The following is a 16,575-nucleotide window of genomic DNA, read 5'->3' as shown; positions in this document are numbered from 1 at the left end:
AGAAGATTGTGTGTGAGCAAGCCAAAGGCAAACTTCTGCTATCGTAGGATAGAAAATACGTTTTTCTATTTGAAGATGAGAAAATGATCATGGGTGGGAATAAATTGGCCACATAAAAAATAAAAGACAGAATGAGACTCACCATCTTCTTTTAAGACCAACTTTAAAGCTTTAATAAAGCTTACAATAACTTGGACTATCCTGATCCTGAGCTAGTTTTGCCATTAGGCCGTTGGAGGACATAATCACCATCCACCCTGCTTCTCAATTTCCAATTATTTGCAGTTTTTACCTTTTTTTCTATTTATAGAAGCCCCATCTGATATTTTATTCAGACACCTTCCAGAGTGGGCACCAGCTGAGCTACTGCTGCCAAAAACCTCATGATCTCCGTTTACCACCCTTTTTAAAAGACCTTTTGCAAACCATCACCTACCATTAACCATGTTTCTTCACTAGGTAAATTGTAACTCAATAAAATTCAATTCCAAACTATTTATAGCTTAACTAATTTATAGTTTTGTAGCAAAACATTTTAACGTATTCATGAACTTCAATAAGTGGAAAGAAATGACAGAACACAAGAATATTAGAGTGTCATATTTACAAAAAAAAAGTTTATTTAAGAACTGGGGATAACACAAATGATACAAAATAACTTTTCCAAACAATCATTGTTTTGAAATTGTTCCAACAACATCCACTCAAATTGAGTGCTTAAATGTTGAAGCAGTCAGAGCAAAGATTTGCTGCCCCCTGCTGCCTCTATAAGGTACTGCAACCAAAGTTCAACGTTTCCCTTTAGTCCGTTTGAAACCTTGTTTTTCACCTGCGCCCTTCTTATTCTTGAAGCCAGGTTTGCTTTTGTGTCCCTTTGAAGAAAAATGCTTGTCCTTGTTTTTCTTTCCATCAAAGTTTTTCCTTCCAAATTTGTTTTCTCTCTCTCCAGATTTCTTGGAACCAAATGCTTTCCCCGGAGGCCATTTTTTCTTACCGAATGCTTTCTCTCCATCTTTAGACTTTTTCCAAGCTTTTCCTTTTCCCTGTAGAGCGGTTCCTGCTTTGTCCCTCTGCTGTCCTACTGCTTTTTTTCTTTTTGGTGATTTAGAATCTGGATCTCTGGAGGTTTTACCAGCGGACAGTTTTCTCTTCCTGGGACGTTCCTGAGATTTGTCAGAGCGTCTCCTCTTCTTAGCACCAGGGAACATATCTGGGAAAAAGAATAATGCATTTTTAAAAGATTTTAAAGAAATAGTGTAACCAAGGGTGTAAAGCAGTTAAATATTAGTATTACCTTCATCTGGCTCCTCCCCCACAGCCTGTCTGTAGTACTCCACATCATCATCAGATTCAACAGCAGCAGCCTGATCTTGCATCCCTGGATCCTCCACTTCACTGTCCTCCTCAGCTTCAGCTCGTTTTTTCTTGATGCCTTCTAGACTCTTTTTCCTTGAAAGTAACACAATTTTTTATAGACAAACATTTATGAAAATAAAAGAAATCTGCCTGATACGTTTAGGTCTAAATTACTTGTTTTCTTCTCGTTTCTCTTTCTTCTTGGCCACATTCTCTTCCTGTGTTTTCCTTCGGTTCTCCTTTTCCTTCATCTTGGCCTCCTTTCTCTTCAGGATTTCCTGAATCTCTTCCTCTGTCTTAGATACTGCAAGGAGAAAAAGACCAAAAAAACAAATTAAGAAACAGTTTGTGTCTCATGAGCATAAAATCTAAACAATGCTCAGGATGAATCAGTAAGCGTTTACTTTTAGGAGAAAAATCATAGGAATCATATTGTTATTTTCATCAAGTTCATCCAAACAGCTCAAACAGAAAGAATTTAGGAAACAGATGGACTAACTCATGGAGTGGTAGATGATGTTCCCGTCACCCATCCCTTCCTGGATCTTTACCAGCTGCAGAGTCATTCGAGGGCCGATCTATGGAGAGCAAAGTGGAACAGGTTGAGCTGATATCCAAACGTCAATCGGGTGTTTCAGATATAGACGTTTTTGACTCACTTCTGTCAAACGGACAGCGCTCTGCTGGGATGGCATGTTGCCTCTTCCAGCATACATCTGTGGCAGTTCAGTTATATTGTGTTCACCGTCCTGCTCGGCTTCGCTTTCAGACAAGTTCGCTCCCCTAAAGAGTTGTTAGAGAAAACAAAGCCTTCCATCTGATTTCCATTTCTAAAATATAACAGTGGTTCACGTTCTTTTTAATTGCTGCAAACATAGATCCTTACTTCACCAGCAGCTCGGCAATATCCTCGAACTTGCTCATATTGGGGAACTTCTCCTGCATCAGCTTCTTTACTCCTCGGCTCATCCCCACAGGGACGACTTTCAGGCTGCTGCAGATTGGGAATAAAAATATTTGACCTCAATTAATGAGGGAAAACAAAAAAAGTAACAGACATTCTATAAAGGCCCATCAGTGCGTTTACTTTGGACATGCATCATGACAGAGTCAAGTCGTGTTTGGTCATCATCTGAGCCCACCATTTAGAAGACCTGTTTATTTTATCACAATACTTACTAGTGTCGAAACTGAATTTCCTGAGTCTCTGGGTCAAAACTAAACAGCACACACCTCTTGATACTGTTGAGATTTACCTAAAAAAATAAAAAAATGTCATTAGGCCAAAGCTTAAACTACTTTTTATGAGATTAAAAAGGTCTACTTCATGGATGAATCAGAAAGCGTTTACTTTTGAAAATTCTTCACATTTAATCAGAAGACTATACTTTCATCATATCATAACATTATTTACAAATTAGAATTCTTACAAAAGGGTTTGTTTTCTCACCTTTTGGACATTTATTGAGGGAAACATATTCTGGAACATGGTGGCCATGAGCTTCACATGCATGCCATCCACTCCAAAGTTACTGAGGATGAGAAGTGGATGATGGGTGAACTGCTGCTCATGCATCCTGTGCTTCTTCAAAGACGAAACCACATCTTTTATAAGGGAATACTGTGGATGAAACATGAAATAGAAAAGTCCTTATAAATATGGATTAAATAAAGAAAGATAATAAAGGTTGCATGACTTGGCTGCTAGGGTTCATCAGTGCGTTTACTTTGAAAACATCACTTAACAATCAAGTTTTTTATGCATCATCACATGAACCTGACATATTAACTAGCAAATTATGAAGTGTACCTTTACAACTTTAAAATAAAGCATGGGGCCTTTAGGAAGACGAGCCAGTCTCTAAGGAGGAGAAAAAAAAGAAGAAGCTGAATGGATAACAGAGCATCTTACATAAGAAAAAGTAAAACCAGATATGCCTTTAATCTCACCATGTTGATGCTGTCGCTGGTTTTGCCAAAGATAATGAAGTGGGTCACTCCCAGAGGCCCCGCTATGGACACAAAATCCTTCAGGAGATTCTTTTTCCGTACCTGGTTTTAAAAGACAAAGGCATGAGAGGGAAACTATATTTTATAAATTGTGTAAATTTGTTAAAGTAAGCGATGCTAACATCTGGGGGAAGCTGTATTTAGAGAGGCGACCTCCAAGACAGAGTCCTTTGGAAAAAAATAAATAAAAATAGAGAAAGACATGCATATTTTATAAAACTATTGTTAAATTATCCCAACAGATATTTTTTATATCCAGGAGCCACCATCAAAAATAAAACCACCATCATGTCACTGTAGATCATTTAAAATCAACGGAAACATTTTAATCATAGGTTATACCTGTAGAGGGTTTAGTCATATATTGATTTAATTGGAACTATAGTGTCTTTTAAGCAATATTTTTAAGGAACTGACATGTCTTTCTGAAATGATTCATCCCAATTAACCCAGATCCTCTTTAGTGTTTAGCTCTTGAAAAATAATTACACATAGGCATTTCTGAGAGTTGAAGATAAATTAAGGTCGAAGCATTAATTCATCGATCAATTAAGTGACTCCAGAACATGGCATTTGCTAGAGGACATCAAACTTATAGCTTTAATAAATCAAAAGGAAATATCCTTTTGTTTCACCTAGTCCAAATTCTAGGGGGAAAAACTCACATAAAGCAACTTTATCTAGCCTATTAGAAACTACTCGCATGATTATTTTTGTAAATAATCATGAATTGTCCTAGAATAAAATGTAATTCAAATTGTAAACCTGAAAAGTAATATAGGTCCTTTGTTTTAACAGGTCTTAGGGGGTTATCACTGCAATTTTTCTCAATGTTTCAAACTCCTGTTAAACTTAAGGTTATTTTACTTATATTGTGATTAAACTGCACAGCTTAAAAGTCTTAAATGTCCAGATATGACTTCCAAAACATGACTTGTGACTTTTTCAGAGTGAAAAGATGCATTTTTGTTATTACTGTGTAATAAAGGAATCAGAACATTTCGTACTTTCAATCATCTGAACATGTGGCCCTGTTTTCAGAGGGATTCATACCTTCAGAGACTCGGCGGTGTACGGCTGCATGACTTTCCTCATGTCCTGGACGAGCTGACCCACGTTTTTCCCAATTTGACCCCGATGGAACACAAAGGAGTGGGGGATAGTTCTGTAGGCATCCTCCGCCACATGGACAGCTTGGGCTCGGGCCTTCTTCTGGTTTTTGGTCTAACAATTGTGGAAACATCAGGCACAGGAAGCAATAACATAGATAAATATCAACGCTGGAAAAAAACCCTAAGCGTAACACAACCCTAAACCGTATAACAACGTCCAGACCGGGCTCACAACAACGCTTTTCCAGAAATGTTTAATTATGTAAATAACTGTAAAAGAAAACGCATATCATATTCGTAAACGAATCCTACAATTTCCTCCTTGATAACTACCGTCTATATCAGTGCTTATAAAACATTAGCTAATATGCTAGGCCAGGCACGTACCTTCGATTTCCCCATGCTTGATTTAGAAGTCTGTAGGTTTATTTAACAAAAACAAAACCTCTTTAAATGATGCTAAAGTATATTTAAGTAAACCATGCTTCAAGTGCCTCAGTAAAATGTCTCAAAGCATTAAAGTAGAAACCCTCTGCTACGAAGGATCTCCTCTATCCACATGGTTTCTCGGCGTGTTACACCCTAATATGTCCGTGTTCCTCACTAGAAGGTAGGAACTTTTTCTTCCTCTTCGTCGATTTATTGGGGGTTTGCAACAAACATTTGGTAGCATTACTGCCATTTACTGGTATTGAGTGTGGTTCGTGATGGACTAATTTCTAATAAAAAAAAATAAATAAAAACTATATACTTATACATAAGTTTTTTATTCTACCCGTCTACATCATACACACATTCACCCTCTCTATAATAAAATTCTATGAAATAATTTAGTTTTCTTTAAAATCTATTGATTAATCTTTTCCTTAATACATTTAAACTCTCTCCCCATATATCATCTCTCGCTTTCATATTTAGTATAACATGTTCTATTGTTTCATATTTTCCACAGTAATCACATTTGCCAGTAGTATGCTGTTGAATTTTGAAAAGTGTATAATTAAGTCCTGTATGCCCAAATCTTAACCTTGTCATCACTCTCTCCTCCTATTTCTCTTCCATTTCTTCTTTTTCCTACTATCTTCTGAATTTTATAAAGCCATCTTCCTTCATCCCACCTTTCTCTCTTTTTTTTGCCATTTTCCCATCAATTTTCTTTAATAATACTCTTTCCCTCCGATTTACTTGTTTTAAAAGGTAGGAACAAGTCTGGCTGGTTCCTAGATATTGCGGTTGGTAGGTTATACTTTTGACCACAAGAGGTCAGTAGATAGGCACGCAACGAAAGATTTAAATACCATTATGTTGGTGGGCAGAAGACAGGAACACATGATACAGCTTAGGCAATTCATTCATTCATTTGTTTAGATCCAAATAATGGTTATTAAGTTTTAAGAAAAAAACCCTACAAATAAGTACATATTGTAACCGAATAAATAAAAATTTGTAATAATGCATCTTAATTTAGTTTTTAATCAGTTCTATTTGCCAGGTATGTGTACACATAAGAGGATTTTTGACTCTAAATTGTACAACGCTCATGATGATGAGCACATACGGTATACAAATACTATAAACAAAATGGGAAGATCCAAATTGTAGAGCAGTGGTGCGGTTGCAAAGGTAAACAACACAGTACTGAATAATAAGTGGTTATTAGTAAGCAGGTGCTGGAGAGAAGTGAGTTACTGGGTTATTGTTCAACAGTTTTTCCTGACCCTGTTCATTAGAGTGATGGCTTGTGGAATAAAAACTCCTGAATCTTCTAGTTTAGGCGTGGTCTGTCCTAAGAGAGGGGACAGTTGGATAAGAGCACAATATAAATTAAAAAGAATAGAAAGTATAGGAGCAAAAAAAATATATATTTTTTGCTTTATAAATTGGTGGACAAAATATTGTTTCACTTTTTCTTTCTTTTTCTTTGTCTCTTTCTCTTTCCGTCTAAAACACAGATACACACAAGCAAAACTATTTTTTGGCGATATCCTTGCTGAAATTGTCATTGAAACCTAGTTTCCACTTCATGGTTAAATGGAGTAAACGCATGAGAGATCTTTGTCTGCTTCGAAAGGTTTTAGTCTCATCTGCAGCAATAATAGTGGCATTACAAACTATAAACCTATTAACTGGTTAACCATCTACTTTTAAGCATTACTTACAACAAATCCAATGCAAAAACTGAAATCTGAACAATGGCAATTTCACCATAGCACATTTGTTGTGATTGTGAGTCCATGACAGACAGGATCACAGACTGATGGGAGAGGGAGGAGACATCCAAACTCCTGAGTCTACAACCCAATCAGTAAAGGGAGGCCACAGTTGGATAGTTTGTGATTAGCTACCCTCTTTCCTTAAGAGATCCCGACACAAGAAACCAGCAGATCATGAGCAAACGCAGCTTCTGACAAAGTTGACTGTTGTTCTAACCCAAACCTTTTTGCTTTCTGATTAGATTTGCAGGCATCACAGGTTTTCACTCAATTTATAGCTTCTGCCATTTTTTTTTCATGCCATTTTGATTTTGCATGATCAGTCTCTGAAACCTTCTGCTTCTCAACACAAAGGACGCATGTAAACCTCTTTGATCTGCCACGGTAAGTTATTAAAGATTACCACTTTTATACAAACCTTGCATTTATTGTACTTAAAATTAAGGTAAAATTGAGTGAAGTAGTAATAACAGTTGTCTCGTTAGGAAAAAAAAAATGTCTGGTGACCGCACTGATTGTCAGCATATAAACAAACTGAAATAAATGAAGCTGCATATTTAATTGACTTTTATTTTATGGTGAAATGTGTGCATAAGATCATGGCGTTGCTGAGTAGATTGATGGGTGTTGGTTCTGGCTGGTCTGTGTTGACTGATTAACTCAAGATTATTACAATCAAGATATTTGAATTGAGAAAGCTTCCTGAAAAGGTAGTGAAACGTCTTCAAATCTTGGAAACCAAGTCCAGTGGATTTTTTTTTTTTTACTTTTACGGAATGACTATGACCTGGATGACTCAGAATCTTCATCCGCATGATTACACTCACAGCGCACAATGGGGAGACTCTGTTATGAGACATAACATGTATAGATATGTTACATTAATATGTGATAGTTTGAACTTTATTTTGCAGTTTATCTGAGTGGCTGATGTTAAACGAAGCCAACATTAAAGTAAAACTATTCCCTACCAAAAGAACAAATAAAAAAACAACAAAAACATTGTGGGACAACACAGAAAAAAGAAATGTATTTTCACAGAGGATGAAGAATAAAAATCTTCATCCATTTTTAAGAATCAATTTTCCAAGTAAAAAAGAAATACATTTCTGGATTGCCTGTAATATATATGATTTTAGTAATATAATAATATAACATAGTTTGGATTCCCTAAAACAATTCAGAGCAGAACACCCCAACTTAAGTTACTTTAAAAGTCCCATTGTATTGAAGGGGGAACTCACATCTAATTGTACAAGTTACATTTAACACTATCTAAATATTCCCCAAAACACTACAACCATCTACATTAAAGATCTTAAATATAACATTTTTATTTTTTTAATATTTTTTGCTAGGATGATTTTCCTGAAACACTCGACTGATTAATGGATAAGACACTGGAAACAGCTCTGACCCTTTTCTTCATCCTTTGTGTTCCTACTCAAAAAGTTGGAGGGCAAATGTTGGGAACCAATGGAGGGTACAAACAATCACCACGTTCCTCAGATCTGAAAGCAGGCCGTTGCTCCTACACCTTTATTGTCCCACAGCAAAAAATTTCAGGAGCTCTGTGTTTGAACACACACTCCCCAATGCCCAACAAATCAGAGGTTGCAGCTCTGCAGTTGGGGTTTAAACAGCAGCAGGAACAGCTGGAGAAGCTGCAGAAACAACTGGAGGATGAAGGGTCTCTTGCCACAGAGGTAAGAGCCCTGCGCAAAGAAAGCAACAGCATGAATTCTCGTATTGCCCAACTTTATAACCAGCTGCTGCGTGAAGTCATCCAAAAAAAGGAGCAGGCTGTGGAGCACCAAAGGTTGGAGAGCCTCCTCCTCAATGCTACAACACAGGTAAGCATGGATTCCCCCATATCACAGCTTCTCATGATTGGGTGAGATATGGATCTTGGCTTATGTTTTCTCTTTTTGGTGGGGGAACTACAGGCTTTGCAGGTGTCCAGTAGTTACAGGGAACTGGAGAAGAAATATGGAGCCCTCACCTCCACGATAAGTTCCCAGAACCAATTCATAGCCAAACTTGAAAAGCAGTGCCAATGTAGGCATTCCAGCCAGACCTTTCAAGTAGGAAGCATGCAGATCTTTTTATTTATTCATTTTTAGATTTGATACTGATGCTAACTGCGGCCTGCAAATGAGCCTGTGTTGTTTTATGTTGCTCTGAACAGACAATGACGGAACCCCCCAAAAGCAGTGATACTGAGCACCATAACCACAGCATTGAAGCAAGCATAATGACAAATGATGTTCAGAGGGACCAGAGTGCTCCTTTACATCAGCTTCAAGTGAAAACAGTCGTCGATCATTCCCTTCCTACCTCTACAATCAGCCCCCCTACTGAATTGCCTTTTGTTGGCTTCCCTGTAACAAAATCTCCAGGTATCCAAAACACATTTCAGAGCATTTGATAAGACTCCAAACTTTGTCTATAGATGAGTCTTGCTTGTGTCAGACATATTTATTGTGTCTGATAAGCAGCAGAAGCTGGTGGTGTCACTGACCTGCTGATAGAGGTTTTATCTTCTTGGGAAAACCTAAACAATGTCAAACACAGCCAGCGTCTCTCAGAGCATCGCCTCTCTAATGATCAGGCGCTCACTTTTTATTAACACACCAGCAAAAACTTATGCGGTTAATAAAGAGGAAGAAATAGGCAGCTTTCTGAAAAAAGCGACCATGTGATGCAAGAGCGTTAGTTACATCCAGCTTATGTAAAAGTGCTTGTCATGGCAGCTCATCTATATTCATTATTGTGGGAGATGCTTCTTAGTCTGTACATTCTGGCCATGCAGATTCCTATGTTGACCTTATCCAATTCTTCATGTCCAAAGAGATAAATAGAAGCTAATCTTTCAGACGCCAAACATGTACTCCAGTTCACTCTAAAGAAACCAGCACTGATTGTTTAAAGTATGTGCAAGAGCTGCATGGCAGGCATAAATAAAATCCACACCTACCTGCAACTAAACTTTCATCATCAGTTTTTAAATAATCAAAATTCATGGATATTAAATAGCATAGCTATCTGAATAAAAGAGAGGTTTTTTGTACAAATAAAAATGTAAAGGTAAGATTATTCTTTGTTACTGTTCATGTATGAGATATATCACAAAGCTTAAAATGAAAATCTTTGTTTTTGTTGTCACATAAAATCCCAACATCATAAATACATTTACAAGAAGCAGAAATACACATATAGCATACGATGTTGGTTGCCTATTTTCATCTCCTCCAGGGCCGTGGAGAGACTGCCAGCATGTTCTAGATTCAGGCGAGACCAGCAGTGGGATCTACCTGCTTCGTCTTCAGAGCGCCAACCTACTCTTGCAGGCATGGTGTGAGCAGAGTCAGGCTCAGGGTGGCTGGACCGTCATCCAGAGGAGACAGGATGGTTCTGTCAACTTCTTCAGGACATGGGAGCAGTATAAGGTGATTTCAAGCAAATTTAAAGTCAGGAAAGGCTGAGAAGTACTGGAATTTAGAAAGAAAAGTAAAAACATGCTAAGTAAAAGTCAGTGATTGCAGTTTTGAGTTATAATAGATATTTGGATATATACAAAAAGTTAATCATTCAGAAATTGCTAAAGCTGCTATTTTTGCATTGTTGCAGCAAGGATTTGGAAACCTAAATGGAGAGTACTGGCTTGGTCTAGAACACCTCTACTGGTTGGCGCAGCAGGCCAAGTACAAACTCAGGGTTGTCCTTGAAGACTGGCAGGGCCGGCAGGTGTTTGCTGAATATGACAGCTTCCACCTGGAGCCAGAGAACGACTGGTACCGCCTGCGCTTGGGACGGTACCATGGAAACGCAGGAGACTCTCTCTCATGGCACAACAACAAGGCCTTCACTACTCTGGATCGAGACAAGGACAGCTACGCAGGTCTGCTTCCGTCATACCTCTGCTCAGCAGTTCTCTGACATGACTTGACTCTATGTGTCAATAATTGCTTAATTCCTTCACTTGTGTCATTAGGTAACTGTGCTCATTATCAGAAAGGAGGCTGGTGGTATCACACTTGCGCACACTCCAATCTGAACGGTGTGTGGTATCGGGGCGGACACTATCGAAGCCGCTTCCAAGATGGGGTCTACTGGGCCGAGTTCCATGGAGGATCCTACAGTCTGAAAAGGGTTTCCATGATGATCAAACCCACTTAACTGCATTGCTGCAGATAACACAGGATTTCATTACAAGGAAACAGAACACAATAAAAAAGAAATTTAGAGGTTTGAAACAAAATACATTATTCTAAAAAAAATTTAATGGACATATTATTATTTACATAAACCCTTAAGGACGATGTTTCCTCTAACTCTGTTCAAATCTTCAAATTCCAAAAAGGGAAAATGGTTGTTTGTGAGACTGGGCGTTTCTTTCTCATGCTCAGATTACGCTGCAGTTTCCTGAGTTTTACACTGTTGGTCATTATCTCTCAGTGATGTGAATCTGCTTACAATATTTCCATGTCAGGAGAATCTTTCTCACATCTTTGATGGAAACCAATGATCCACACCTGTTTGTATTTTCAGGGGATTTTACACACAGTTTTTTGTTTAGTTTCCCCCTGTGTTATTTAAGCCCCTGCCTTTCATTTCCCATTGCCCGCTCCTATCTTGTCATCCCAATACCACCTGGTTCCTGGTTCCTTGTGTTTTTTGTTGTACCATGTTTGTTATTTTTATCATTAAATACTCCTTAACCATCATTCACCTACTGATGTCTCTTTTACATTTCAATCCTTCTCCTCGAAAAATCACGACAAGAAATACTTCAGTGTTAAAGCAAAAAATGTAAAAAAAAAAAACCCTTAACAATTGAATTTTTCTTTTGAAGAAAACCACAAACCTTTGACATGTTTGCTTGTTTAACTTTTTTCCTACGAAGGAAACGCTGAACAATAGCTGCACTGTACTTGTTTCAACAAATCTAATAACAATAGACCAAAGGTTTAAACTTGCCCAACTTATTCATCAAATGTGTTTTTGTCCTACTCTTAGGAGAGTTCTTATTGCACATTACCTCATTTATCACACATTTATTGAAAATACCCAAAACAGTAGCTTCTCGATTGGGTGGAGGGAATTGACAACGGTTTCACCACTGTTTCCTGTTTCCTGTGCAATAGGGCGTTTGATTCACATTGCAGCTATAGTTTCATTTTCCTCCCAGTACTTGTTTAACTGCCAACCTTGAATCACCTCTACAGGCCAGCTATTAATGAAAATTATTAAATGCAGGTAGACAGCCCATCATCATTTGGATATTTCTGAAAAACGTATTACCTCCCTCGACAGCCTTCCTTTATCAACGTGCCTGTTTGGCACGTGTTCCCTCAGGATGTTGGCACTTCTCCTCTTCTGTCTGGTACCCTGCGGTGAGTGGAAACTATGCAGTGATGCTATAGTATTGCTTTGTAATATTTCTTTTTGTTTATTATTGTTTTTAGAGATGTAAATAAAATATCAGTGAGGTAGATTATTCCTGTGATAATTTTTTTCAGCTGATCTTGGTGAGTTAAGTTAAAAACACTTTCAAATGGAAAATTATAATAAAAATAAAAAGATGCTTTATACCTTTTCTAATAGGCATTTGATAGTTGAAAGTCCAGGGCTTAAGTTAATATTAAAACGATAATGTCAAATAAAGATTTGGGGGTAATCAGCACAATAAGCTGCTTCTAGGTGGGAGGGGTCGGTGTTACTTTGCTAATCATCTAAATCTAAATATATAATTTGGGATGTCTGTAAAAACTGGGTGTGGTGATAAAGTTTATTTCACAAGAATTGCAAAACCACAGCTGATTCACGACCGATGTCACAGAAAACAAATTCTTGAATTCTTGAACTAATGTTTGCAAGAAATCAATATCTATAAAAAAGGTCAAATCCACCGACATGCCAGATAATTAGCCTTTCCTCTACTATATGGTTTCAGGATACTTATTTTGTGAGTCAATGTGTACATTAAACAGGCATAAAGTGCATGTCTGTGTCGTTTAAACCACATAGTTTCAGGAAACCTTTGAAATTCACCAACATGCACATGCAACATTATCAACACCAGAGGACAGCATAACAGCTCACCCCTGTATTTCTGTGTCAACAGGTGCTGACGACTCATGCATCCCGGGGATCCTAAATACTCCTTCAGTTGTAGGATATGGAACAGATTTAGAAGCAAACTGCTCCACCACCAGAGATGACTTTGATGAGCTGACCCTACGGCTTGGAAACACAAGCTGTACAAATCCAGAAAACAATTCTGTGGTTACATGTGCTGCACCGGTGTTAGACTTTAAGATGAAGGTAGAATGCAGGCTAAGGCTAAATGGCACCGAATGCATGAATGCGACTGATTTAATCGTATACCGTAAGTTTACTTTCAAGGAAGCTTTTTAGAGCAATATCTAAATACAATAGAGTTTAATTTCTATTCATTTTGTTTTAATAGAAAACCCAGAGGTCAGGCTGTCTGTGAAGAATGGAAGTGATGAGCAAGAAGATTACACACTCCAGTGTGATGTCTTGAGTGATATCCCTGCTCAAAACTATTCTGTCACATGGTTCAAAAACAATGAATCCATAGAGACAGAGTTCATCATTGGAGAGCAAGAAAAAAAAGATTCCTCCATACTGGCCTTCAACATCAGCAGGGAGGAGAAGTTTGCTCAGTTTAGATGTGAAGTTCAACTGGAACTGGAGCAAATAGAAACCAGACCTGTTATTTCTACAACACAAAATGTCTCAGCACGCTGTGAGTAAGCAGGCTGTCTGAAGATAATGTTTTCTTGAATACCTTTTAATTCTCTGCTCTGATGGTCTCAATTAAGATAGCAATGAGTAACATTACTGTGCTTGCTTTTTTAGATGCTCCTGAGCTCAGGATGAATTCTAGTGAAACCATCACTGTGCCCAATGGCGGAAATGTAACCCTGCATTGTGATGTAGAGGGGAACCCTCCTCCTGAATATGTGTGGGCTATAGATGGAAACCCTATTTTTCAAACCACAAAATGGTTGGAAATTGATCAGGTTAATAGCAGCATAATCTACAGCTGCACAGCTAGCAATGTTCTGGGTAAAATAACTGTGAAAATCCATGTTGATGTTGAAGAAGTGAAGACTGAGGCAGAGAAACTTGAAAGTATATATTCATCTTAATGTTAAATTGAAAAATTTGCTATCTATTGTGCACCAAATCAAAGTATTGATTCAAATGGTTGTTTTTGATTGACAGATTGTGGATTGACCCTGACCCCCTCTTACCTTTATGTGAAATATGGTAATCCAGCTTCCATTGATTGCTATACAGCCAGCACAGATTTGGCTAAAATGGCCTGGGAGACTGCCGTCGGGAAAAACTTTGGAACACCTCCTAATGTAACTTGGAGAGTTGAGAAACTAGAGGACTTCACCGTGAAGCCGTTTTGCTTTGTCACTCTGCTTGATGATACACAGTGCATTAAAAAGCCAGAGATCACTCTTTATAGTGAGTATGCATCATCGTGCCTTCTGGCACAAACTGTTTAAAACCAGAAAATGATTTCTTTATAGGGAAATAGAAGTGGATGTGAATTATTCATTTCACTGTTTTGATTTGTCTATAGAGCCTCCAGATTTGGTGGCAGTCTCTGGCATGGTTAAAATGAAAGAGGGTGAAGAGCATACGCTGCGGTGTGATATTTTCAACGTTGCCCCTGCTAATAAGCTCCAGGTGACATGGTATAAAGACGGTAGAAATGTCCACACAGCTAATTTTGAAAGCTTAGACTTGGTCCCACACACAGAATGCTTTAAAAACTCAGCCGTACACCCCTGTGATGTCTCATCTAACTACACATTTATCCCTAATAAAAGTGACAATGCAGCATTTTTCACATGCACGGCTGAGTTAAAGTTTGGACCTGAAGGGCCGCTGCCCTCTGTGGCTTCAGCACCTTATACTGCTGTCGTGGAATGTAAGTTTTTTCCTTCACATGTCTAATATCATGCATAACAAATACCTTAATCCTTATTTCCTCTCATAGATAAACCAACCATCAAAAAATGCATGTTTTCTGGTGTGGAAGATAGCTTCAGACTGCATGATGTGCCTTGTGAAATTGATGGGAACCCTCCACCTGCTATTGAGTGGCAGTACAATGGTACACGGATCGATGAATTCAAGCTCCTGGAAAGGACTGACTCTGGGACCTACAAAGCTAAAGTGTATAATTCAATGGGCGAGGATAGCACTGATGTTGTTATCACAGTTGAATGTGGGTCAACAAGACATCTTTCATATCTCACCAGAGTAGCGCTAAAATGGAGGATTGATTTGAATTTTGTTTGTATTTTCTTTGCAGACAAACCCATGTTTTCTTGTGAGAGGAATTATACGGTTAAAGTGAACGAGAAAGCAAATATTTTGTGTGAACCGGATGGTGTACCCTCTCCCAACCTCCGTTGGTTCAAAAATGGTACTGAGATCGTTCCACATTATTGGAAGAAAAACGAGAGTGGGTGGTATTCACTTAGAGCGTCCAACAAACACGGGGAAGTTGAGCACCAGTTTTATCTGGATATTTTATGTAAGTCATCAACTCTAAGTCACAATCTCACTCTTTTTTTGTGGTAATCGCAGCTGCAAGTAATAGAAGTAGAGACAAAACTATTTCAAAGCTCTTTATTCTCTGTCTTCCAACAGACCCCCCTGTGTTCACAGAAACAAATGCAACCGAGATTCTTGTTGCAGGCAAAAATGTCAGTTTTGTTTGCAAAGCTGAAGGCAACCCTGAGCCTTTGACCGATTGGAGCTACCCGTTTGCAGATAATGTACAGAAGACCACTAAGGGGCGCCAGAAGATCATAACCATCACAGCAGCCACGTCTACTAATGCTGGTTCTTACATCTGTGTTGCCACGAATGAATTTGGGAGTGTGACAAGAACAATCCAGCTAAAAGGTATTATTACGGACTCTGTGCAAAAGACTAATGCAAATAAAACAGTAATGTGCCTACACACTAAAAGCTGAGAGTAATTATTTCAGTTAAATTTTTTTTTTTCCTCTTGCAGATAAATCCACTGACCACTTCCAGTTCTGGTGGATTATCCTAGTGGTGCTACTAATTTTTCTTCTAATAATTTTTCTGGTTTGTTTTTATCGGAGGACCAGAATACATGGGGAATATAACTTTGTTGCTACCAATGACACAAATATAGCTATGCAAAACAGATCTGCTGTAGAGAATGGAGTAAAATCAGCGAATGGTCAGAGCTAAAGTTGAGGAAGAAACAGCCTGTAAGTGCACATTTTGAAGCAGTTGGGGAAAAAAGTACTTTTGTGCAAAATGATTCAAGTATAAGAGATATTTGTCAAATTGGTCAGACAAATCAAGGTGGCTGCTTTTATTGTTATTTTTGTCTCTTTTTATATCATATTGTATATTTTTTCTTGCATTATTGACTGTGTACAAAATGAATGCGTGCAAAATCTGGAATCTTTATTAAAAAAAATTTCTGATGTGAGATAACTGAGTAACTTTTTACTTATTCTTACTGTTCGTATATTCGATTCAATTCAGTTTATTTATATAACGCCAAATCAGAACAAATTAAGGCACTTTACAGTTCACCAGATTATACAGTCAAATTGATTCAAAGTTTTCTACCTAAGGAAATCCAGTTGATTGCATCAACTCATTGACTAGGATGCAATCACTTACACTAAGCATATTGTAGCGACAGTGGAGAGGAAAAACTCCCTTTTAAACCTCCAGCAGAACCAGGCTCAGTGTGAGTGGCCAGCTGCCGAGGCTGACTGGAGTTCAAGGAGACAGAAGCAGAGGTACTAAAAGCAACAGCCAGGCAGACGAGCTCAGAG

General features: G+C 38.1%; 3 protein-coding genes across 3 annotated transcripts; 2 read left to right on the top strand and 1 right to left on the bottom strand.

Annotated features, from left to right (window-relative positions):
* Window positions 1-589: 589 nt before the first annotated feature.
* Window positions 590-5,082, bottom strand: ppan (peter pan homolog). The gene is made up of 12 exons (XM_038287977.1): window positions 4,866-5,082; window positions 4,420-4,590; window positions 3,307-3,408; window positions 3,167-3,217; window positions 2,807-2,977; window positions 2,536-2,612; window positions 2,243-2,350; window positions 2,016-2,139; window positions 1,856-1,934; window positions 1,531-1,660; window positions 1,295-1,449; window positions 590-1,210 (listed from the first exon to the last, which is right to left on the bottom strand). Exons 1-12 carry the CDS (start codon window positions 4,878-4,880, stop codon window positions 789-791), a joined length of 1,605 nt encoding a protein of 534 aa, XP_038143905.1. The 5' UTR covers window positions 4,881-5,082; the 3' UTR covers window positions 590-788.
* Window positions 5,083-6,823: 1,741 nt separating this feature from the next.
* Window positions 6,824-11,418, top strand: angptl6 (angiopoietin-like 6). Its single transcript, XM_038287800.1, has 7 exons — window positions 6,824-7,075; window positions 8,050-8,544; window positions 8,638-8,775; window positions 8,880-9,090; window positions 9,947-10,140; window positions 10,322-10,592; window positions 10,686-11,418. Exons 2-7 carry the CDS (start codon window positions 8,080-8,082, stop codon window positions 10,868-10,870), a joined length of 1,464 nt encoding a protein of 487 aa, XP_038143728.1. The 5' UTR covers window positions 6,824-7,075; window positions 8,050-8,079; the 3' UTR covers window positions 10,871-11,418.
* Window positions 11,419-11,822: 404 nt separating this feature from the next.
* icam5 (intercellular adhesion molecule 5) lies at window positions 11,823-16,213 on the top strand. The gene is made up of 10 exons (XM_038287970.1): window positions 11,823-12,087; window positions 12,819-13,082; window positions 13,164-13,466; window positions 13,580-13,855; window positions 13,949-14,200; window positions 14,319-14,669; window positions 14,739-14,969; window positions 15,057-15,281; window positions 15,398-15,655; window positions 15,768-16,213. The coding sequence occupies exons 1-10, from the start codon at window positions 12,051-12,053 to the stop codon at window positions 15,971-15,973; spliced, it is 2,403 nt and encodes an 800-aa protein (XP_038143898.1). The 5' UTR covers window positions 11,823-12,050; the 3' UTR covers window positions 15,974-16,213.
* Window positions 16,214-16,575: the final 362 nt, after the last annotated feature.

This window comes from Cyprinodon tularosa, unplaced genomic scaffold (genome assembly GCF_016077235.1).
Source record: "Cyprinodon tularosa strain WSP-4 unplaced genomic scaffold, ASM1607723v1 ctg246, whole genome shotgun sequence".
Classification (NCBI taxonomy): Eukaryota; Metazoa; Chordata; class Actinopteri; order Cyprinodontiformes; family Cyprinodontidae; genus Cyprinodon; species Cyprinodon tularosa.
This window is presented reverse-complemented; position numbering and strand designations above follow the sequence as displayed.

What these genes read in the sequence shown, in the direction of transcription:
- ppan (XM_038287977.1), bottom strand. An exon ending in GAAATTCAGTTTCGACACTA is followed by an intron (nt 2,351 to 2,535) that starts GTAAGTATTGTG and finishes CCCAATCTGCAG; the next exon opens with CAGCCTGAAAGTCGTCCCTG. An exon ending in GAGAAACGAGAAGAAAACAA is followed by an intron (nt 1,450 to 1,530) that starts GTAATTTAGACC and finishes GTTACTTTCAAG; the next exon opens with GAAAAAGAGTCTAGAAGGCA.
- angptl6 (XM_038287800.1), top strand. Translation starts at nt 8,080, where the DNA reads ATGGATAAGACACTGGAAACAGCTCTGACCCTTTTCTTCATCCTTTGT. An exon ending in TCCTCAATGCTACAACACAG is followed by an intron (nt 8,545 to 8,637) that starts GTAAGCATGGAT and finishes GGGGAACTACAG; the next exon opens with GCTTTGCAGGTGTCCAGTAG. An exon ending in ATTCCAGCCAGACCTTTCAA is followed by an intron (nt 8,776 to 8,879) that starts GTAGGAAGCATG and finishes TGCTCTGAACAG; the next exon opens with ACAATGACGGAACCCCCCAA.
- icam5 (XM_038287970.1), top strand. Translation starts at nt 12,051, where the DNA reads ATGTTGGCACTTCTCCTCTTCTGTCTGGTACCCTGCG. An exon ending in TTATACTGCTGTCGTGGAAT is followed by an intron (nt 14,670 to 14,738) that starts GTAAGTTTTTTC and finishes TTCCTCTCATAG; the next exon opens with ATAAACCAACCATCAAAAAA. An exon ending in TGTTGTTATCACAGTTGAAT is followed by an intron (nt 14,970 to 15,056) that starts GTGGGTCAACAA and finishes TTTTCTTTGCAG; the next exon opens with ACAAACCCATGTTTTCTTGT.